This window comes from Nycticebus coucang, chromosome 5, assembly GCF_027406575.1.
Source record: "Nycticebus coucang isolate mNycCou1 chromosome 5, mNycCou1.pri, whole genome shotgun sequence".
Taxonomy (NCBI): Eukaryota; Metazoa; Chordata; class Mammalia; order Primates; family Lorisidae; genus Nycticebus; species Nycticebus coucang.
In genome coordinates, this window is record NC_069784.1 from 121,045,435 (window position 1) to 121,070,372 (window position 24,938).

The window sequence follows — 24,938 nt, forward strand, 5'->3', positions numbered from 1 at the left end:
ACGGCACTCTACCGAGGGCGGTACAGTGAGACTCTGTCTCTACAAAAAAAAAAAAATAATAAAAAAAAAAAATTCTTTTGGGCGGCGCCTGTGGCTCAAAGGAGTAGGGCACCGGCCCCATATGCCGGAGGTAGAGGGTTCAAACCCAGCTCTGGCCAGAAACTGAAAAAAATATATATATATTTTTTTATTTTGTACCCCACTATAGTTTTAAAAATGTCCTTCTGAGCAGGATGTGAAGACAACTGTTTAAATAACATATATTTCTCCCTGAATTTTCAGGAGCATTTATCTGAAGGGTACGTGAGTTTCCATCAGCACACAGCATTTGCGAGTGTGTCATTTCCCAGGTTTTTATGTGTAATTCTATAATAATACCTTTTTCAAAACTGACGGAATCACATTTATGATACGTAAATGCCCACATTAGTCCCCCCAGAGCATGTGCATACAGCTGGGTACATTTTTGGCTTTGTGGAGTCCTGCAGAAGCTTAAGTGAGTAAGTGGAGGCCCATGTGCTATTAGATTGTTGCATATTTTTCCTGCTCTGTGACCACCGTAATAGAGGAACAGATTCCATCTTTTATGTTAATTATAATTCAAGATTGAAATTTTCTTTTTTTTTTTTTTAATTTTTAATTTCAGTGTGCTTGTTCATTCTTCTTTGTTCAAAGTACTCCTTTTTTGTTGATTTTCTTCTTTCTCCTGCAGTGCTGGCTGTTTTTGATGTTGTTGGTAGAGATGGGGTCTTACTCTGGCTGACTGCTGCTCATATGGGTTTTGAACCTCTGAGCTCAGGCAATCCACCTGCCTCGGCCTCCCACAGCGCTTGGACTACAGGCGTGAGCCACCACGCCTGGCCTAGATTGAAATTTTCTTAGAGGTTTTAGTACTAAGTTGTCTGTTACTTAAAGGCTAGATAAAACTTCCTCGTAGTTCTTATAAGTCAGAGTTTCAAATTTGATTTCTAAGTGAAATTACCTTTTAGTTCAGCTTACACCTAAATACATTAATAATTTTTTAAGAACAAATTCTGTACATCAAAGCCTGTATAAAAGTTTTAAATGTCATAGTGGACATTTTCAATTTAAAAGTGAGTCGGCCATGACAACTAGGAAGGGAAATATTTTTCAATGTAATCTTTGTAATGACTACAAAACACATAATTTCCATAGTAAAAATTTATTCAAAGAATTTGTGATTAACCAGCCAGGTGTTGTGGCAGGCACCTGTAATCTCAGCTTCTTGTGAGGCTGAGGCAAGAGGATCACTTGTGCCCAAGAGGTTGAGGTTGCTGTGAGAGCTACGACCTGCTGGCACTCTGCCCAGGCTGACAGAGTGAGACTCTTGTCTCAAAAAATAAATAAATAAATATATATATATATATATATATTTTTTTTTTTTTTTTTTTGTAGAGACAGAGTCTCACTGTACCGCCCTTGGGTAGAGTGCCGTGGCGTCACACGGCTCACAGCAACCTCTAACTCTTGGGCTTACGCGATTCTCTTGCCTCAGCCTCCCGAGCAGCCGGGACTACAGGCATCCGCCATAATGCCCAGCTATTTTTTGGTTGCAGTTTGGCCGGGGCTGGGTTTGAACCCGCCACCCTCGGTATATGGGGCTGGCGCCCTGCTCACTGAGCCACAGGCGCCACCCTAAATAATTTTTTTTTAATTGTGATTTTTACAAGTTCCATTTTTTAAAGCACTTACTCTTAAATCTTTCTCAAGATACATTATTACATCTAGATTTTGTAAGAGTGACACATGTTGTTTTTTTAAATGGACTCTAATAAAAGTAATCATAATTATAGAGCAAAAATGAATCTTAATAAGTAAACATGTTTATTTCAAGTTATAGCCTCCCTTTAAAGGCAAGTATAAAATTTTTATTGGTTGGAATTTTTTTTTTTTTTGCAGTTTTTGGCCAGGGCTGGGTTTGAACCCTCCACCTCTGGCATATGGGGCTGGAGCCCTACTCCTTTGAGCCACAGGCGCCGCCCTATTGGTTGGAATCTTATTAGTAATTCATGAGCATCATCAGTAAGACCCGCCTCACAGAGGGTGAACCTCTCCCTTGCTTTGGTTTCCTCTATTCTGGTATCATTCTCGGTGGGGGTGGTTTATGAAGCCCTTAGATTCCTTAAGGGGAAACTGGCTCCATATTCGCATAGTCTTAACTTTGCATGTTCACAAATTTGTACTGTTTGTAGTTTTCTGTGAATAAGCATTACTAGTCATGTGGTATTTCGAAGAATTCAAATAAATCCCATCTAAGAAATGACGAATAGTGTATTGTAGATGCCTTTGCCATCTGGATTGTTGTTTTTGGCTTCTAAAAGTCCTGCTATTAGTTTGGGTTTGGTTTGCTTTTCTTGATATTTATATTCACATTTTGCTTCATAATATACAAATATCCAAGATAAGGAGAGCTTTCTATAAAAATAAAGACTGAATTGGTCCATTTGTAAAATTGATGAATATTTTAAAATTCTGCCAAAAGTCATTAAACCTTTTAAAAATTGATGCAGAATAGCAATCAGCATGTGATGTAGACTTCTCAGTACAGGTTTTTTAATTGAATGAACAAATGAACTAATGATTCCATTTTCTGTCTGGGAAGGTTTAGTTGTTGACACTTTCCCACATAGTGCTCATAGTTCTACATAGGATTCATTTGCTTTGTTGCCCCTTTTAAGTTGTTCAACTAGCGAATATTTTAATAAGTCTTTGCAATTCCCAAAGCTTATTGACCACCTTTGCAGGATTTGCCTACACAAATCGGATTGGCACCCTCCCAAAGCCAAGCCAATCCCTTGAGCCCCTGTAACTAATGAGAACTATAAAATTGCTTGTCACCAGCGTACAATGAATTGATCTGCATGTTAATCTTGACTTTTGATCCTTGGTGGATTAAAAATTAGCATGACCCCAAATGAATTTCCACTCCTGGCAGTATTAGAATGAAAATGAAACTGTATTCATAAATCCTAATTGCATGAATTGCCTACTTTCTTTAACATGATGCTTTTTAATTGTATCTACATATTGCACATAACACTTTATAGTTCCTTCTTCTGAATTAATATCCCAGTTGGTCCTGATAGCATCCTTGAATTATGGCCTTTTACAGTCTTTTAAAATTATTTATATTGAGTTTCAGAGCAGAGAGACAGGCACTTCTATCTCTTTCCAGCAAAGAGTTAATGATGAGAATTTAATTGTGCTGCTTGTTTACCAACGTACATAGTAAAATTTCCATTGACTCCTGTAACCATTTCTTTTTTATTGTAAATTTTTTGTCAGGTTTTTTCATTTATGCCTTCCATATATATGGGATGCTGTTAGTAAGCTAAGTATCTTTGCTGATAAACCAAGAAATGCTTTGAATAGGATTTTTGACCCACAGGCATGTTTTCACTGTGAATTTCCTGTGTTTATTAAGCTTGAATGACATTCATCAAAAACTGAAAACCCAGTGACATGCAATGATTGCCTTTTAAAGTATGTTTGTATGATTTTTCCAGGAGAATACTCATAGCCTTTTATTCAATAAAAAGCTGTCAGGTTAAAAGTATTGGTCTGGAGCAAAATGGATTAAACTCAAGGGGCTATTTGTTATATTTGTTACAAGAAAAGCATAATTCTGTCTGTTTTGGAAAGAACATGTAAACCTATGGTGTAACTTAATAACTCAGCTCAACCATCCCTTGGGTATAGCTCACATATGAATGGAGGTCCAGTCTTTTTCTCTGGGTGTAACTTACATATTGGTGGGACCAGGCCGATTTGAGCCCAATTCCTCCCCCAAACTCTGGGCTCATACTTTCCCTCCAGGCTTCATAGAAAGAGCACCCTTCATTCCTGCCTTTTTTCTGCTTTGGCATAGAAATGTGAGCAATGGAAGGCATGTGACATGCTAGGAGACTAGGAACAATTCTTATTTGACCAAGAACAGATGCTGCCATCACTGGGGGCGGGGGTGGTCTCCTCTTTTATTCCCCACTGTCCAGAATGAGATAACGATACAGGGAAAGGGAGGTGTGAACTGCAGAGGCTGTAGATAGGAGATTTTGGAAAAGCACTCTCAGAGCCTATCATTGTCACGGGCTCTGGAGCAAGAAGGAATTGAGGTACTGGGGTCCAAAGTCAAATTAGACATCCTATTCTAACTTCTCAATGTTCCTCACTGGGCCTATCCAAGGCATTATTATTAATTCAAGTGTCCAGAAGGCTGCCAAGACTTAGGCCAGCCCTTCCCTAATGGAAGCCCTTGGCCACTTTCTTCCCAGGCCTGAGCAGCAAGCGTGGGCCAAGGTTGGCAGAAACTACAGCTCCACGCCCCTACTAGCACTTTGGTCACAAAAGATGCTGTTTAGCAAAATGAAGAGAACTTGCTATGTTCTGATGCACGAACTAAACACATGGCCTGATTTATATAGGACCTGTTGAGGTTTTTTCTTGTTTTAGAAGACGTTATTACTATCTAAATTCTTTTGGTACACATTAAATCTTAAATCACATGGGATATGTGAAAATAACTAGGAAAACTAGCCCTTTTGTTAAAGCATTTAGCCTCTACACCAAAACCTGGTTTCTTAGTTTCCTGTTAGCATCCATTTAACAGCTGGGTTAGTGTCCTACCTGGAGGGGTACATCCCACATATTTGCACGCCTGAACAGTTGCAACCAACAAACCAAGAACGCTAGCTACAACTGATTTATTTTCTTTTCTCTTCCAGCAAATGTCCCCAGCAGGCCACAGGTAAGCACTGATAGGTGGATTGGCCTAACCGTTACTGATCATGGCCTTGAGTAAGGAGATCAGCCACTTCTGCTTTTCCTTCTACTGTATTCTTTATGTACAAAAGTAAACTAGCTTGACATTTAAAGGTTCGTTGATTCTGCGTCACTGTTAATCAGTCTGCGGGGGCGGGAGAGGGGGGCTTCCAAGCCAGGCTCTTCCAGATACCAACAGTATAATGAGTGTGATCCTCGTTCTAACAGCTTTTCACTGGCATCTTATACAAAGTACACATAGTTACTCCTGATAGGCTTGGCTACTGCTATATCCCAAATCTCTGCTTAAGGTAGCTATCACAGAACATTGACTTTAAAAAGGGGGAGGGACTGGTACTAAAAGACATTTTTGTTGCTTCGAGTGGAGAAATAGTTGCAATTTTTTGTTTAAAATTTTGCTGAGAACTATTGGCAGCTATATAGCCTTATGCCCTTCAGAATTTTTCCTTATCAGATAGTTTTCATGATAATGTGCCACAAGACCACAGTAGCTCTTTGAAGATCATTTTCTTTCATGAACTTGTTTGTTAACCTTTTTGAAACAGTGAACCTGATCATTGATTGTCGTAGTGGCAAGAGGCGCTGGCCGCGGTGTATGGCTGGGCGTGGTGGCTCACACCTGCAACCCCAGCACTCTGGGAAGTGAGGCAGGTGCATTGCCTGAGCTCAGGAGTTCGAGACCAGCCTGAGCAAGAGTGAGACCCCATCTCTAAAAATAGCTGGGCACTGTGGCAAGCACCTGTAGTCCCAGCTACTTGGAAGGCTGAGGCAAGAGGATCGCTTGAGCCCAAGAGTTTGAGGTTGCTGTGAGCTATGACACCATGGCACTCTGCCGAGAGCAACAAAGTGAGACTGTCTCAAAAAAGAAAAAGAAAAGGGTGTGTGACTGGACTGGCGACGTGCTGAGAGCTGGGGGTGCCCTCTTCTGCTTGTTTCTATGGTCTGAGTGAACTGGATGCCTTCAGCAGGAGGTTTCAGAGGTGTGAGGAGCGCAGACGGGCTGGGAAACAGAGTGACTACAGCAGCGTTAAAGGCCTTCACTGGAGGGCCTGCATGAATTTGATGCAGTCTGCAGGGCTATGTGTCACCCTGCAGCCACGCTCACCCTCTGAGCACAGGCACCAGAGCAGCTGAGTATTGCATATAACCCAAGTTGAAGTTGGGATTCAGCTAAGTGCAGTGATTCAAGCAAAGAGGCAAATAGTGCTTATAGCGATTGAACCAGATGGGTGAGCTTGATAGTAAGAGAAGTGAGGACATGCCTGGTGTAGGAGCAGAAATAAAAGAGGGTCCTCTATATCCTTGTATGTCCCCTCTTGCCTGGGACATTTAACTTTATTGGCACCACCGCACACCTTGGAATGCGGTTCCTGTCTCCTTTTCCTCTTCTCTGGCCTCCAGCTTCGGACTGGGATGGGTTGGGACTGTGAAGGTGCCCTCTGTGCAGGAGACTTTCCCGGCACCCTCAGAGGGAGACAGAGTACACAGCCTCCTTCCCTCACCGTTTATACCCCCAGCAGACAAAGGCCAGGTCCTCTCAATTTTAACTTGGCTTTCAGCCTGGGCAAGAGAAAAAATGTCCAGACCTTCCTCTAAATTAGCTGCAGTGGTTAAAAAAACAGACTAGATAACTTCAGGATGAGAGAGAAGGACCTCATCCCAGGGAACTCAGGGTCCCATCTGGACACAGCTGAATAAGGCTTGACTCCTTCTGAAAACAGCACTTCTGTTTCCTTGTAGACTTCACAGTCTCTGCTACCTCTGATGATTTATGTAAATGTGGTTCTGAGGTGCCGTGTTTCCTTCCCACAGGCCATGTGAAGCATTCATCCAGCCAATCAACATTTCCTGACGTCCAGTATTGCCCTTTTCAGCAAATGCCAATTTCAAGTTCCATCGAATCAGAAGCTCCATGGCGCCTTTGACCCCTGCTGTTGAGCACTGACCGTGCGCTCTACTGAAGGAGTAAAACACTGACTATCCAAAGAGAAAAGGCTATTTTGTTTTTATAGTGACCGTATGTTATTGTTTTCTTCTTCCCTTTCTATGCAACTGTAAATTAATGAACAGAGAGGTATTTGGAAATGGTAATACATTTGTCACTGATTTGTATAATGTATACAGCACTGGGAAGGCGGGTGGGGACTTTCTAATACGATAGCGTCTTTTTAATAACAATGACAAAAAATTGCCTAAGAATTAGAAGACCACTTTTCATTTTTACATTCCTTCTGCTGTTCATATTAACCATGTACAATAACTTCATTTCTTTGATTCTTTTACCATGTTTCGTTTATTTATAATTCATCAGCCACATAACCAAATAGATTTAATGTATTTGTTTCCATGGTTTGGCCAAATTAATTCATATATTTCAATCAAATATTATATATATATACATATATATGGACTAGGCTGCAGCCTTGTGTATACTGTTTAACTTTATTTGACATCAGACACTTCTTTGGTGACCACTTAGATAACCACAATAAAAAATCCTGTGGGCCTAAATGGCATTTCTATTGGGATTTTTTTTTTCCTGCATTTTATTCAATTCTTTATATAAGTAGGTTTTCATTTCTTTATTTATTTTATGTCCCAATCTCTTTGATAGAGGATACTGCATTATCAGAGATCATTTTACCAAAGGTTGCCAATTTAAGCCTATTTTCATTTCGACATAGAAACAAAATTGATATGACCTTTCCTTGTTCCCAGGTCTTGATTTTTGTCATTAAATGCACAACTGACCTTTACCTGTCGTAATACCAGAACACGTCATTGCCTTTAGTTGCCTTGGAAGAGAGTTTTATTGTTGTCACGTATTTTCAAGTCCTTTACAATTCTTGAAACTCCTAGTTATTTTCTTTCTGAAAGCAGACACAGATTCGGTGCATTTCTTATTTGACCGCTTAACTGAACCAGCAGAGCTTGTATTTCCCTTCCCTTGATCAGTATGTTTGGAAAGGATGTTTATCAAAAGCCTGTGTCACTGCCTCTACAGAGAGATGGAGTTAGTGGCTTAGATGGTGGTACCTCTGCCTTTACCTTTGAGCACATTCAATTAGGTATTTGGTTCAACTTCTGATTTAACATTTAATGGATTAAGTTTAAGCGTGTTACTTAATTACCAAATGTAGAGAAACCAAAAAAAAAAAAAAGTGAAAATAATATGTTTTGATTGAAGCGTATGTACTTTTAAAACATTAAGACATTTTAACTTTGGGTTCTCTTTAACTGGGATCTTGCCAGAGGAGGCTTAAAGAAATTGCTATTCTTTTAGAATAGGTTGGGTGGGTTGGGGGCAGGGGTGTCTGTTTGCAGCATAGATATTTTGAGAAGAAGAGAATCGTTTTATATACGAGGAAAGCCATGATCACCTTTCTACCTCAGATCCATCTGCATCCATTGTGTTGGAAATAGCTTTACGCCACTGCATTCTGCAAAGTAGAGCTTTTATCAGGCCAGCTCATAATCAAAAAAGCACCTATTTAAAGAAAAAAAATTCCTTGAACTCTGAACTCCAACTTGTAGGATTTGGTGTATTCTTTGGTCTTACTTTGAAAAGTCACGTGTTAATTTGTTTTCTGCCTGTATTTGTATGCAAAATGTCCTCTATCTGCTATTAAGAAAAAGCTCCATAAAACACTACATTGTATCCTTCTAAGTAATAATAAATAAAAAGAAATATATTGCAGTAACAACAGTGGGAAGTAAGTATGTAATTCTTTTGAAATACGTGTTAAAGAACTAATCACAGATGATCATCTAATCTGGTTACATATTGTATTTTTCGTCCTGAATAAAAGTAATTTTAACACAAGATGACTTTGATATTCTTCAGCTGGATTCACTGTTAGAATCTGGGCTCTGAGTGTATTTATGATAATAAAACAGAGAGAGCGCCTCTAACCTGATAAATATACATGTTTTCCAGTCATTTCTCTCATTCACACTAATATAATCTCTTCTTATTCTCATTCTCCCCCAACACACACAAGTATAATTTTATTATTCTCAGTTTCCTTTAAGGTAGAAGACTTATTGTTAAGAAAAAAATAGTGTTGGGTGTTAAAATCCAACATATAAAATCCAAAATATAATTTGTTAAAATAAACCTGTTGCATTCTGACCAACAAATATTTTAAATATCCTGTCTACCATGAAGTAATATATTACGCCTGTCCTAAGGAAACTTTTGGTATCCAACAATTTGTTGAGAAGGTAGTTGAAATACAAGTGAGAGCACATGAAAAAGTTTTGATTTTGTACTTCTGTGGTTCAAATGTGTGCCCCAAGGTTCATATCTTGGAAATTTAATCCCTGGTGAATCAGTGTTGAGAGATGGGACCTTTAAGAGATGAGCAGATCATGGGGGCAGAGGTTATGAACGGATTAAGGTCATTATTACCAGCATGGGTGTGTTATCTCCAAAGTGAGTTTGGTCCTCTCTCTCTGTCATGCACTGTCCTACCCTGCCACCCTCCACCAAGGGATGATGCAGCAGGGAGTCCCTTACCGGATGCTGGGACCTAGATGTTAGACTTCCCAGCCCCCAGAAATGGCAGAAAGAAATTGATTTGTAAATTACCCAGTCTGTGGCATTCTGTTCTAGCAACACGAAACAGACTTAGACATATACTAAAGCTTTCAACTTCCTGTGTTTCGTTCAAATTATATATAAATAATGGAGTTTACTTTTGGATATCTGTCCCTCCACCCATGTTCACTGTTTCAGAAGACCAACTTTTGCAACGGCCTTTCTAAATTCATTGATAATTGAATGAAAATATAGCAAACCACCACTAGCACTCCTACTGAAACCTGTAAGTACAGTCCAGAAGCTTAATGGACGTATAATATCGACTTGCATTTTTTGAGGTATATTAAGTGACCAGAATGAGCCTGCTACAGAGATTAGGAAAAATAACCATCATATCTGATACCTGTGGTATCAGTTATATGTTGTCACAATAATGCTGCATGACAGCCACCAAACTTAAAGAGTAAACAGCTCACAGGAGGTGGGGTTCAACTGCTCCAGACAGGACTCAATTCTTATCTCAGCTGGACTTACTTGCACACTTGTGAGCAGCCTTGGATCACCGAGGGCTCTGCCGATCTTGGCTGTGTTACTCCTATGTCTGGATGCTGACTGGCTATTGACTGATGTGAGATGACTGGGGCACCTGGCTGGATTCCTTCATTCACCAGCAGGCTCACCTGGGACTCCTTCCTGCAATGGCAGAAGTGCATGCTAATGGAGGCCGTTGCTGGAAACCTATACACTATCCCTTCAGCCAGATTCCATTGTTTGAAGTAAATTATAAAGCTAGATATGGGGAATACATTTCATTCGTTTAATGAGAGAAACTGCAAAGTCATATGACAAAGGGCATAGGAAGAGAGATGGTAATGAACTGAAGGCATTATGTGTCCAAATAAAAACTTTAAGGTACACAAAGCAGAGGGCTATGGAAAGAATATAAAGCCTCCATTTCCTACGGCACAGGAGGTCACTTCTTTACAAGGCTGCCTTTTAAAACAAAACTCAACTAGGTCATCCCTTCTCCCCCAATCTAACAATCCAATTTCAAAAAGAACACAAATAGGAAAATAATGGCATGCTTGCGGCCAAGATCCTAAGAGAAGAAGACCTTAGGAATGATAGTAAAATTAGAAAAAAAAATTTTAAAGGAAAGAAAGAAAAAGTCCAAGTGAGAGAATGAAAGGCTATTATGGCACAGGGGCCCACACCTGTAATCCTAGCATTCTGGGAGGCTAAAGTGGGAGAGTCACTTGTAGCCAGGAGTCTAAGACCAGCTTGAGCAAGAGTGAAACTCCATCTCTACAAAAAATATCAATAGAAATATCAGCCAGGCATGGGAAGGTATGTGTGTAGTCCCAGCTACTTGGGAGGCTGAAGCAGGAGGATCACTTGGGCCCAGGAGTTTGAGGTTGCAGAGAGCTATGATGGCACCACTGACCAATGCCCTTGAGTCATTGAGTGAGACTGTCAAAAAAAAAAAGCTATTATAACTGCTTAGTAGATTTATTCAGACCAAATTGTTAACAATTTTTAGCTGGACAAACACACAACATATATGAGGTTCTTCACTTTGACCAAATGAGGTAGGGCACATGTAATATTGTACCCCTCGTATTTATTTAGAAACATGCAATTTATTTGCACTTTGCATAAACTTACAAACTTAACACTAATTTCTTATTTTAAAAGCCTTTAATTTTTGAACATATTTTGGAATATTAACAGTTGAAGCATATGTTTGTCATATTGTCTTTTATAAATAACTTATTTGTTGGTATTATTTTGAATTCTATATGTGGGCAATTAGCACCAATGAACTGACAATTTGCCTCCAGCCTAGTTCAGACAAGAAGACATAAATGTTGAATTTGTAATTGTATTAGTTAGGATTCTCCAAAATAACATGTTCTCACTTGATTGTGGAGATGAAGAAGTCCCACCATCTGGTGTCTGCACACTGAAGGCAGAAAGTTGGTGGTATAATTCCAGTCCACACCCAAAGGCCTAAGAACCAGGGAAGCCAATGACATCACAGTTTGGGGACAAAGGTCTGGTGTTTGAAGGCAGAAGAAGAATTGAGTTCAAATTCACCCTTCTTCCACATTTTTGTTCTATGGTGACACCCAATGGATTACTTGCTGTCCACCCACAGTAGATTTTCTTTACTCAATCTATGGATTCAAACAATAACCTCTTCCAGAAATGCTCTCACGGTCCAGCTATCTGGGCATCTTTTAGCCTAGTCAGGCTGACACATAAAAATAGCCATTAGAGTAATTAAATGAGTTCCCCAAATGGCTATGAGATGTAATCACAACTAGTGTCTGAGATTATGTTTTTAGGACCATTTTTTAGAAATACTAAAATATTGATTCAAAAATTTTTACTATAGATTAATTTTTATCTTTTTCCTTTTAATTTAGGTAAAATAAAATTGAATGGTACTACTCTAACTTTGGGGAAGAAATTAAATAATTCTAGTGTAAACTTGGTTCAAGTATGCCAATCAAAATTTAGAACAGTTTTGTTCATGATCCTCTGTGACTCTCAGGAGCTGTGCTTACCCAGTGGGAAACAGTAGATGAGCACACTGGCCTGCTCAGGTGTTTTCAAGCACATCCCTGCCCCACACATTCCTCATGGAACCTGTCCCATGTCCATCCCCATCCAGCAGGTGAATACTGTCAATGGCATCTAGAAAAGATGCTGTTGAGAACAAAACAAAATGTAAGGTGGGCACGTGTAGTCCTAAAATGTTAATGATGAATTAATAAAATTAAAAATGTAAGGAGTCAGGGCTGGGCACCATGGCACACACCTGTAATCCTAGCACTCTGGGAGGCCAAAGCAGGTGGATCGCTTAAGCTCTGGAGTTTAAGACCAGCCTGAGTAAGAGCAGGAACCTGTCTCTACTAAAAATAGAGAAATTAGCAGGGCATTGTGGTGAGCTCCTGTGGTCTCAGCTACTTGGGAGGCAGGAAGATAACTTGTACCCAGGAGTCTGAGGTTGCTGTGATCTAGGCTGACGCCACAACACTCTAGCCCAAGCAATTGAGTGAGACTTTGCCTCAAAAAAATAAAAAGGTAAGGAATCTTATGATTAATTGAAAGATATTAACCACGTATCAAAATTCTGTCCAGGCTTCAAGTTTAGTGGCTATTACTTCATTGAAAACAAAATATCCCAGTGCCTGGGGTATGCCGGACACCGCCCATGATGCTGAAAGGAAAGCGAGGGCACAAGTCCCTGGCTGGAGGAGTTCTTAATCAGATGGATAAGCCCCACGACAAGCAGATAGTTGCGGTTACAGTAAAGAGAGCTGGAAGAGAGATGAGCAGGTCCTGTAAGAACATGTTCTCTAGACCCCCATAGATGTGTTTGCTCAGGAAAAAAATATAAGGCATCAGCCACTACCTGTAGAAACATAGCCTCATAATATCACTGCAGTGGTTTCATGTGCTTATTGGTATTGTTAGAATATTCAGAAAACATCACAACAACCCCTGAAAATGCAACCCATGTGGCAGTGTTTCCAACAGAACGATTCCCTGGTTAAAGAGTGTAGAGAAACACAGCCTTCTCTAATGCCCATTGGAGACTTCCAAAGCCTGTGAACATATTAAAAGCTTTGAGAAATTGTGATGTAAAGAAATCTGCCTAATTGTGTATCACTCTTTATTTCTAAAGCGTTTACCACAGAACCCTATTGCGTTGTACCTGTTAACATTCTGTAGTGCACTTTTTGGATGCTGAATTGATGTCTTATGTATTAATTTTGCAAACATAGTAATCTATGAAGTCTATAAAAATGGCAGGTGAATAGTATAAAAATTATCAGGATTAATTCAGGATTTTAAAAAGGAGAGTAACCTTGTATAATAAAACAACCCACATACCCTATCATTAAAGAAGTATGCTAAAGCAGGGTAAGAATTAAGGGGAAAAGAAAAACCCCCAAAATGACAATTTGCTCTCAGCTTAGCTGGGTCCTTACTTCAGAAAATATTTATATCTCTAAAAAAATCATAGATTATTTCTAAAAGCTTTGTTTTCCTTGATGAACCATGCATAACAGGCACTTTTAAATTATAACAACAGGAGTGAGAAATGGCTCCAGTGCCCAAAAATTATTTTTGAGATCCCATTTTTTGTTTCTTTAATTAGAAATGAGGAAATCCTGGTTTCTGCCAAAATGGATTAAAACATCATCTAATTTGAATGTAACTGCCATGTAAGAAAGACAGCTATGAATACCATTTTTTTTCTCTCTTTCAAAAGCCCCTTACTCACTCTGGTCTGGCTCTTTTGCATACAGGTAATAAAACTGTTTTCAGATCTATTTCTAAGGGGTTGTTTGGTTTTGGTTTTTTTGTTTGTTCATTTTTAAAGCAGAACAATGCTCTAGATTGTCACAACCTGCTTGAAATATTTTATCAACTTATTCCTTTAGTGTTTTGAGTGAGCACATACTAATTATTAAATTCATTTCACCCATTCTGTTGATAACAAAAGAAGGACCCCAGATAATAATTATTGGAGATGCGCCCTGTGAATACAAACTCATTCTCCTGAGGTTGGTCATCAACTATCAACTCTATTTGTTTTTATCAGCCATAGATGAATTAAATGGAGTTTCAGAATCAGAACAGTTTAGGCCCAAAGCCATGAACATAGTACAAGTCACTGTATGTGGCCTAGTCTCAGAGACTATTTATCTAATTTAACCTTCACTTGGTTTTGTGAAGTTAAAAACAGCTAGATATCAGAGTAGTAAATTATGGTCCTCTTAACACCCTTCTTGGCATCACCTGGAGTCAGGATATGCTTTCCCCTATCCAAATACTGACTGGGAGGTCCTGGGGCCGTGCTCAGGAATCTGTGTGATAAATGACTGTCAGTTCAAGTACCACCAAAATAACCTGTTGATAGGAAAAAGCTCAACTTATTTTTAAAAGCAGGAAGAGAACACTTCTAGACAGGGTTTTTTTGGCATCTCAGAAGGGAAAGGGATTGATTGGGATGGCACAAGGAAGATGCTATGATGATTTAGGGTTGGTAAGCGTAACAAGGCCAAAGTTTTGAGGCAGGGTTTTTAAAGATTCTTAGGGAATACAGGTACTTGAGGTTATCTGTTGGTGAATTTATTAGTTTGATGTTCATATATGGGTTCTCAGAAAATTTCTGTGCCAGTTAATAAGGTTATAACAAAGTCTTGATGATGAAGACAGTGGAAGCCGTGTTAGTGAAGAAAACCACAAGTGTGTGAAGTCTTGGTGTAGACAGAGTGGCACAGGGGCAGATGCTTCTCAGCCTTAGCTAAAGGATGGACTGTTAGTATCTGCACACAGGATCTGTTCACATCTTCACCACAATTTGAGGCATCACAGTCAAGTACTATGTTCCCAGGTAGTTGTTCCGACGGCCATACCTGTCAGGTTTTCCTGTTCTGTGAGTTGGATGATCATTTGCTGGGTCATTACACAGGACAGCAGCTACGAACAGCACATAAAACTCCAGGGGTCTCAAATCTGAGTGCTCCAACCCAGAGAAATACTATGGTAAGGCTTTTGATTAGAATTTGTAGTCTGCTTCCCAGCCAGGAGCCACAAGTACCCAAACTAAACCAGAATACATCCCATCACGAATATGAAGAGCCTGCAGAATTAGACATGGGGTATTTGCAAAAGACTGGAAATTTGTAATTTCTTTGTTTGAATACTGGATGTCATTACTAGTATTATAGATACCAAAGAGGTCTAGAGGTCTGTAATCACAACAATCTTCTCCTAAACTAGCACCTGTTCCTCTTGAAAGGGCCATATTATGTTTAAAGCAGCTCCATTCTTAACCATCACTTGCCCAACTTCATGAGCCCCTCAGGCCAGCGGCTCTATAGCCAGTGTGGTATTAAATAGCTCTCCTGCTGGCATAGGGAGTGACATATTATTCTCTCAACTTTCCACACTTCTTGTAAAGCATGAAATGAAGACTCTTGAGGGGAGAATAAAGTAACCCAGACCCCCCCCTTGAATAGTTAGGACTCCAAATCAAGTCCTAATTTTTATCCTCTTGAAATATTATCCAGCATTCTCTTTGTCCAAGAAAGAAAACTTGATTGGCTAAAATATATTCTGGCATATGTCAGAGATTATCTTAAAAGTGAGCATCAGTTTAGCAACATAAGGAGTCCCTTTTAAGGCAACAGCCAAAAATCTAATACTTATCACTGGAGGAACATCCACTGATTTGGCTTTGCCAAAATACTCCTATGGAACGATGTTGAAGCACTGTCAAGCAATTTTGAACCATTTTTGTACTATTCATCAAGAGAGGTATGGTACCAGGCAATAAAATTTGTAGCATTCGTATCATTAGGTAGATAAAAAGCAGAAGAGAAATGGTATGTCTGTAAGAACCGTGGAAGTGAGACAGCCTCCAGATATTACTTGCTATTCCCAATGTCCATTTCTGTGAAAGTTCAACTAGAAAGACTAGCTCCCATGAAAGGTCCTTGAATATTGTCTTGGTGGAAGTAAGAACCAGCTTTTCTAGATTCAATGTAATAAGGGTTTTAAGTTTCTAGTAGTCTGTCCTGTGGTGGTGTTTGCCACCTAAAAAGTCACCTAACTGATGAAACCAGGTGCCTAAGAAGCCAATTAATTCATTACAAACCAATATTAATAATATAAAGAGAAGCTGAATATTTCCAAAAAGGAAAGGTACACAAGTCACACTGGCCATTTGGTTGTACATCTTAATCAGTTCTCAAGGAAATTCTAACTAGGTATTAAACTTAAACCTAGGAGTGACTCAGGATGCAAACAAACAACTCCCCTACCCCTCAAGGTTATTAAGAATAGCTGCTTTATCGATAACACAGTTAAAAAAAACCTAAAAGAAGCAGAAGAGAAAAGAAGATGTCTGGGAAAGTAACAAATTCATTTTAATGCATGATAGCCTGTGGTCTTGTTTCTTGGATGCAAAGTGAATTTAGAAGTCATGGAGGAACGGGTTTTCTTCCACAAGTCTATCTGTTATGGGAGGGATCCTAAGACTGCTCACCTAGAGGTCTTTGCGAGGGACCTCATCTTCCTTATGCTTCTCTGAAAGACACGATTCCAAAAATAACCCCCTTGGATTTTCGCTGTCCTGCAAGTTGTTAACAACAGGATCTCTCGCAGGAGAGTTGAAGGGCTGTTTTTCTCTGATGTCTCTTAAAAGATGTCTCTTCTAGGTATGTCTAGGTTTTAGGTTATGCAAAGGTGACTTAGAAAGATGTTGAGGAACAACAGTTTCCCTCTGTGGATGTTAGGACAGAATATTGCAAGAGTCCCCAGTGATATTTGGCATGTCTGCTTACAATACTGTGGATATAACTCTTAAAACCATGGGCTAGTCTATTACTAACTCGTAAAAGGAGAGTCTATGAACTGTCGCAGCTGTTAATCCCATTGTCATTAAAGTCAAGAACTAATATTGACTCACAGCTTAAGCCAGCACAGTCTCTGAGAGTTTATTAACTTAAGTTTCAGAAATATACTATTCTTCCTATTTTTCCTAAAAATTGAAGGTGATATGGATATGTATACTCCCAAGTAAGTGGCAGGGCTTTGCCAAGCTCTAATAAGTTTAAGAAAATTGGGTTTCCTGTCACTAAAGAGATGGAAAGTAATTTCCAAGTCTGGAAACACAAAATCAAGTAATTTGGGGGGCTACTGTTAGAGCTGCAAATATCTACTACTATAAATATCTGATGAAAGTCTTCAGTCTAACCGGAAATCAATAAATTCTGACCAGGACACTCTAAAAATTCATTGTGGAGTGCAGGTGTATCAAACCCACTTGGAAGTGTCCACAGTGTCCTCAGAGTTGGCTCTTGTCCATGTCTCATCCACCTGTGTGGTTTTTACTGGATTGTGCTGATGGCGCATGAGACACGTGTCAGAGGCACCCTTGGTCATTGTGATAAAGTTTCCTCACTGATGTTGATTGAGCACAGAGTCAAATATGTTCTGGCCAGGGTGAGTAATTCCAGGTAAAATTTTTGCAAAATTCTATTGCTGCCAAGAACCAACCTCAGAGTGCCTGAGAGTGAGTAAATTCAGGCAGTTTGCATCTAGCTATATCTCAGTGCCCTGTCTTTCTGCTGGAGTCAAGTCCTGGTGTTCTGGAGGATCTTCTTTGAACATATCCAAAGATTTGGCTTCTAAGAGTCTCATCTGAACTCCACATTATCTCCTTTTGTGCAAGCTTCTACCTTATATTGCCAACTCTTTGAGAAGCATAACACTCTCAGAACTTCTTTCCTCAGCATTCTTTCTTTTTTTTTTTTTTTTTTTTTTTTTTGCAGTTTTTGGCCAGGGTTGGGTTTGATCCCATCACCTGTGGTATATGGGGCCGGCACCCTACTCCTTGAGCCATAGGCGCCACCCTGCTCAGCATTCTTGATTGAGGTCTCTGCTGATGTCAACAACACCTCTTTGTTTGCAAAGTATTCCAAAAGCATGTCTACTCTTGGTATATGAACCTTCTTTTCTTTAGCAAACTGACAATCTCTGAAGAGGGCAGTGAGTTTATCACACGGTAGTTTGCTTCTACATGGAATCATATTTTAGGAGTAAAGTGAGACCAATTAGAGTATATTCCACCTGATATTTTTCTGGTTTAGTCTTAAGATATGTCTCATCAATAAACAAAACATAATCTTGGTTTTCTAAAGTAGTTTTTAGTATATCTATTTAGGGCTGATGATTGTAAATTATCTGGACAGTCATAAGGGTTCCCTTTTTAAAGAAAATAAAAGAAGAATTAGAATTGCAGTGTTGTTGTACTCATGCCACCTGTAAGAAAGACTTGGACCCCACTTCAGGTATAAATCAAATGGTGATTTATTACACCTGCGCAGGGGACTGTGGTGATTTATTACACCTGCGCAGATGGGTCACTGCCCAAAGGGCAAAACGGGGTTGAAGAGAAAAGTAGGCTATCTTTTATACCATTTTTGTTGCCATGCAAGCAAGCAAAAACAAAAGCAGAATGTGGCAGTTAGTTAGCCCAGGGGTGGGGTTACAGAGTTGGCTCAGGGGGGCTACAGCCTGGTGGTTGGTATGAGGGCGGGGTTACAGCGAGTCAAAGGGTTTGGCACTGGTTATAGCGAGTCAGGGGATTATATCATGGCAGCTGGCATGGGGACAAATTTGGCTAAGCTTTCCATCATTGTTTAGCCACTGCTAGGGGGTTAGGGTAAGTTCAGGGGGGTTACAGAACCGGGGAAACTCTGCTTGAGTGAGTTTTCACTATTGTTTGGCAAGGGAGCCAGGGAACTCAGAGAGAACTTCCTGAGAACTTAACCTGTTCTCAGAATTAAGCTAATAAGGGGGATTTGAGATGGATGGGGACTCAGGCTGAAACAGTTAGGGGCCTTTAGGGTCTTCTTGCTGGGTCGGTTACTGCAGCAGGATTCAGTAATGAATAGGAATATTGAAAACAAGAAATGAAGGAATAGGATTTCCTAGGAGGTAAGCCTTCTTCCTAAGAGTATTTATTTTCAGTGAGTGGAACAGAATGTACACCATAAAGTATCATCATGTTTAAAGGAGATTCTAAAATTCAAGTGAACAGTCTTTCTAGTTTAGCTGCTGTGGTTATTGCTCTTAGATGAGGTGATTAGACTTCTGTCAAAAGGTTAAGAGAGAGACTGTTGTAAGCTATTGGTCTCTGATGACTGACAAGAAGTTGAGAACACCCAGGGCTTATTCAAATAGCTAATGTTATGTGTTAATAGATAAGTGTATGATAGAATGGAAGGGTTTTTGAAGAATTAATTTAACTAATGAAGAGTGTTTTTGTTCTCAAAGAAGAGCTTTGGTTCCTAGAGATTTGGTTTAGTCACAGTGATATGGTGATTTCACAAAAGTTGGTAATTTCAGTAGGTAGTAAAATCCAGGAATCCTCTTAATTATTCCTTTGTTACTGTAAATATAACTTTGGAAACCTTATGCCCTTTCTGAAAACAGTAAGCAGATACGTGGAATAAATCTTAGAGCTTACCTCATTCTTAGAACACAACAGAAGGTCATCCACATATTGGCTCAGAATGGAATGACATGGAAATTTAAAGTCCTTGAGGTGGAGGTTGAAGATCTCAAAGACCTTGCTGAGCAGGAGGTGCCTCAATAACCCCCTCGACATCACGTAACAATAATATATTTTATTGTACTGGGAGAAAGCAAACAGGTACTGACTGTTTTGACCAAAAAGGTCAAATAAAACAAAACAAAAATTTACTACTATAAAATTGTAGCTTTAAAAGCTACCTAAAAGAATGAAATGTTGCAAGAAGACAAGGCTCAGTGGAGACAAAGAGCACCCAAACACCATGTTTATAAGAGGAAGGGCTTTATTCCAGCCAGAGGAGCGAGGCACAGAATAATTCAAAATGGCCACGCTCTCCGACTGACTCAGTCTTCTCCTTTATATCTCCAGTCAGAAAGTTCCAGCTCATGGTTACCTTTCTCACTGGTCAATTTGAATCAAGCTGGAGAAGTAGGCTCCACAGAAGTAGAAGCAAGCGTCAGCCTCCAGGTCCCAGGAAGTTAAGTTTTTACAAATTCCTAAGAGCTGAGTCACCACAGAAAAAACCTCACAGGTGTATCCTCAGGGTGTCCTTGAGAAGACCTCTGTTCTCTTAGACCTTACTTTTTCTGGGTATTCTCTCTCAATAGTATTTGAGTCTGGTACTACTGTTACCAAAGGTCAGCTGCCCATCACCGTCAGCCAATCAATATGCAGAGACAGGGATATGTCCAACAAACTTCATTTGTCAGAAGGCTGGGATTCTGGAGAACAACGAGAGTAGCCTCTCCAAGACTGTTCTGTTCTCCTATTTCCAAAATTACGGTTTTATATATAAAGGTTACATTAAATAATAATCAGCACAACTCAGTGACAATCTATTACAACATTTCCATTTCAAAAGTTAATTTCCTAAATCAATTCTCCTAAAGCAAAGACCACATTAACCTTTATTTTAAATAACAATCAGAATAACTCAGTGACCTATTACAACATTTCTGATTCAAAAGTCAATTTCCTAAATCAATCTTCCTAAACTATTCAAGATAAACATCTTTAGGGTGTGAGCTAAATTTACAAAACAATAAGAATGACAGACAAGAGATGAAGGTCACTTAGGACCAAAACAACCAGACTGGCTGTGTCATGTCTGCCCTAGCCTGACAGACTCCATCTTGTTCTCTCTACATGTGCTTTCACTGCAGGAAGTAGGAAGTAATCATCCTAATGTCTTGAGCAAATATATATACACAGTACCCTGGGTTTTTAACAGGGATGATATAAATATTATAAGGAATGCTACAAGGCATAATTCTTTCTTTGGTTGTAATTCTTCTTCAACCTCTGGTTAAAATGATATTATTTAAGTGTCTTTTTGATTAAATGTCTTTTTTTCTTTGGGTAAATACCTGGTAGTGAAATTGCTGAATCAAAAGGTAAGTCTACTTGTAGTTCTTTAAAGTACCTCCATACTTTCCATACAGGTTGTGCTAGTTTGCCATCCCACCAACAGTGAATGAGTATTCTCTTCTCTCCCCATTCAAGCCAGCATCTGTTGGGTTGAGACTTTTTGATATAAGCCACTCTCACTGCTGCTAGGTGATATCTCAGTGCGGTTTTGATTTGTATTTCCCTGAAGATTAGAGATGTTGAGTATTTTTTCATGTGTTCCTTGGCCATTCAATTATCTTCATTTGAAAAATTTCTGTTCATGTCTCTTGCACATTTTTAAGTTTGGTTGTTTAATTTTTTCTTTCTTGTTGATTTGCTTGAGTTCTTTGTAGATTCTGGTTACCAGCTCTTTATCAGATGTATAGTATGCAGATATTTTCTCCCATTTGGTAAGTTGTCTATTTGCTATTTTGATTGTGTCCTTGGCTGTGTAGAAACTTTTTAATTTGATCAGGCCCTATTTATTCATTTTTCTTGTTGCTGTGGTTGCTTTGGGGTTTCCTTCACGTCTTTCCCTGGGCTGATATCTATAAGAGTTTTTGTGGAAACAACCCAAGTGCCTACCAATACATGAAAGGATTAATAAAATATGGTATATGTATACCACGAGGTAATACTCATGTATAAAATAATGTAACAACCTGGATGGAACTAGAGAGCATTCTTCTAAGTGAAGTATTGCAAGAATGGAAAAAGAAATATCACATGTGCTTAATACTAAATTGAGCTAGTTGATCAACTCTTATGTGCACTGGTGGAGATAAAACTCAACAGAAGTCAAGTAGGTGGGAAGAGGGCAGAGGGGTAGGGTAAATTCACACATAACTGGTACAATGCGCATATATAGATAAAGGGAACTCATATCTTTGACTTAAAGCAAATTATGAAACCAGAATGTATGTAACCCTGTAATACTCGAAATTGTAAAAAAAGAAAAAATGATATTGTGTAAGTTTTAGTTGCGATTTAGATGGGGCAATCTTAACCTTGGTGGATGCAACCTAAATAATGGTATCTACATAAGCAGAATATTTGTCTATAGCAGTCTGATACTGCCCTGAGATCTTCTACAACGTGAGCTTGATTAAGATACACAGACATTGGTAAATCAATATTAAAGAAGCTCACGAGATTTCACCCGAAAATATGACTCTTTGGTATAAAGAGTATTTTGAATTAAAGGTCCTCAGAAATCAACAGGCCCTGGGAAGGGGCTTACCCTCCATCTACATAACCAGATGGACCCACCAAAGGAATAACAGACTTCCCCTTCCTGTTATCTCATTACACTGCAGGAAAGATAATCAAGAATGCAACCAGACCTGGCCCAAGTCATTTTAAATAGAATATCTATCTCTCAAGGTTAATTTAATTTGCAAAAAGAATCATTTACAAATCCATCTCTTTCCCCTACCCATTCATGCTTCCTAGTAACCATTTATTGCCCCTACACAGAATTACCTATACTCCTCACATCTTCTCCCCTCTTAAAGGAGGCATAAAAATATCTAGATCCTATTGGGGTTTTTCGTAATCATTCTGTGATTCACCCTGTGCACATGGTGAATAAACCTCCTCTTAGGGTAATCTGCCTTATTTGTGGTTGATCTTTCAGTGAACTTTGTGGGAAAGGGAAAGTTTCTACTCATTTCTACAATATACAAATGAGTTATGCCATTATTATGAACAGAAGGACCCTAAGAGATTTCAAGAAAAACACTATTAGGAGTTTTATTTTACATTTTAAAGTGAAGAATTAGCATTGTTAAAGGAGAATATTTAATCTAGCAATTTAGTTTGCACAGTTAACCACTCCCTATGAAGGTAGTGGGTGTGTGTGTCCATTAAGAAAGAAAACAATCATGTCTTGGTTCAAGAGGGTGATAGCTATGAACTGGAACTCAAGGAATGTCTTAAGATTATTAGACACTCACATCATCTGAGTAGTTGTTCACTCCAAAAGTGAAGTTGTATAACAGATGCAGGGTGTCAAGTTGATGCCAGTGTAATAGAGGTAAAGGTTGAGAAAAGGGCAAGGAAATGTTTTATGACTTGTCTCTCTTAAATCCTCACTTTCGAATGCAAGCTAATATGTTCTTTTTGGAAAGAAGTTTGAAGAATACTCAAGGAACTAAAAGTAGACCTACCATTCAATCCTGTAATTCCTTTACTAGGTATATAGCCAGATGATCAAAAATCATTTTACCACAAAGACATTTGCACCAGAATGTTTATTGCAGCCCAAATAATAATTGCCAAGTCATGGAAGCAGCCCAAGTGCTCATTGACCCATGAATGGATTAATAAATTGTGGCATATGTATACCATGGAATACTATGCAGCCATAAAAAGATGGAGACTTACATCTTTTATGTTTACCTGGATGGAGCTGGAACATATTCTTCTTAGTAAAGTGTCTCAAGAATTGAAGAAAAAGTATCCAATGTACTCAATACTATTATGAAACCAATACAGAATCACCTATGCTTTCATACAAATGATAAAACAAAACAATAGTCCAGAAAGAAAGAGGGAAGATGAGGGAGAAGGTAGGGAGTGGGGAGGCTGGGAGGAGGGAGGGATTTGGTGGGACCTCATCTATTGTGCATAATGCAAGGGTATATTGTAAAACTGTTAAGAGTAGAGTCTAGGCTTTGTGCCCATAGCTCAGTGGTTAGGGCACTGGCCACATACACTGGGGTTGGAGGGTTTGAACCTGGCCCTGGCCTGCGAAACAACAATAACAACAACAACAACAATAAAAAATAGCCAGGGCGGTACCTGTGGCTCAAAGGGGTAGGGTGCGGCCCCATATGCCGGAGGTGGCGGGTTCAAACCTAGCCCCGGCCAAAAACTGCAAAAAAAAAAAATAGCCGGGTGTTGTGGTGGGTGCTTGTAGTCCCAGCTACTTGGGAGGCTGAGGCAAGAGAATCACTTACACCCAAGAGTTTGAGGTTGTTGTGAGCTGTGATGCCACAGCACTCTACCAAGGGTGATGTAGTGAGACTCTGTCTAAAAAAAAAGAGTAGAGTCTAAATGTCTTACCAGAACAAATAAGTGAGGTGATGGTTATGTTAACAAGTTGATGTAAGCTTTCCACATTGTATATCACCTTAGCACATTGTACCCCATAAATGCATTAATGTATACAGTTATGATTTAATAAAATAAAATAAAATCCTCACCTTTTTGGAGAATTCAAACCTGCATTCCTTCCCCAAGGCCAGCATTCAAAGGGGCAGAGAAATGTTCTTTGCTGTTTGTTTTGTTTGTTTTGTTCTTTGCTGTTTGTTTTACTAGTATGGTAAACTACAGGGAGATGGCTCAACATAATTTCCAGGCAAAGATCAAGAGACCACAGTCACAGAGATAAGGTCAAGTTAAACCACCAATTTTAACAATTGCCTGAAGCCATGACACAAGACACTGGTCACAAAGACACAAGCCCTCCCCCACCCCCAACCCCTTTAAAAAGACCTCTATTCTGCTTGAAGCCAAGATGGCAGCCAGTCCACTGCTCTTTCCATTCTCTTTCCTTTTCTTCAAACCACTTGTCCTTTCTTTGTTCTCACTGATTTGGCCTCCGGGACGATTACTGAACTTTCTGTGACAGCAGCACCTGTATCAGTAAAAAATTGCAAGTTTTCCTTTTAACATTAGACAAATCTGTCCTTGGGTGAGTTTAAGGGTAAAACAGGAAATCAAGTGCTTGACTCTCCCTCAGAAAGCACATGTAGTGAGAATAAGCTGGAGTCTGTGAGGCTAGGGCAGACAGGATGCAGCTGGTCTGGTTGGTTTAGGTCCTGCCTGACCTTCACCCCTGTCTCCCATTCTTACAATTTTGTAAATTTAGCTCCCACCTCAACTATGCCTATCTTGAGTAGTTCAAGTAGACTGATTTTGGAGACTAATTTTTGAATCAGAATGTTGTTTTAGGTCATGGATTGTACTGATTACTGTTTATTATGGGTCATGGGTTCTGTTGATTAATTCTGCTGATAATTCTGCTAATTATTTAAGAAAAGGATTAACATGGTCTTCATTAAACTGCAGTTTTGGAAA

General features: G+C 39.3%; 1 protein-coding gene across 9 annotated transcripts in view; it reads left to right on the forward strand.

Annotated features, from left to right (window-relative positions):
- UTRN (utrophin) overlaps nucleotides 1–8,623 on the forward strand; it is a 533,531-nt gene extending 524,908 nt beyond the window's left edge. For all 9 annotated transcript variants that reach the window (XM_053590883.1, XM_053590887.1, XM_053590886.1 and 6 more), the window contains 2 exons: nucleotides 4,743–4,765; nucleotides 6,613–8,623. In XM_053590883.1, the coding sequence (XP_053446858.1) occupies nucleotides 4,743–4,765; nucleotides 6,613–6,621 (32 nt within the window). In that variant the 3' untranslated portion in view covers nucleotides 6,622–8,623. The remainder of the gene's footprint in view (nucleotides 1–4,742; nucleotides 4,766–6,612) is intronic.
- Nucleotides 8,624–24,938: the final 16,315 nt, after the last annotated feature.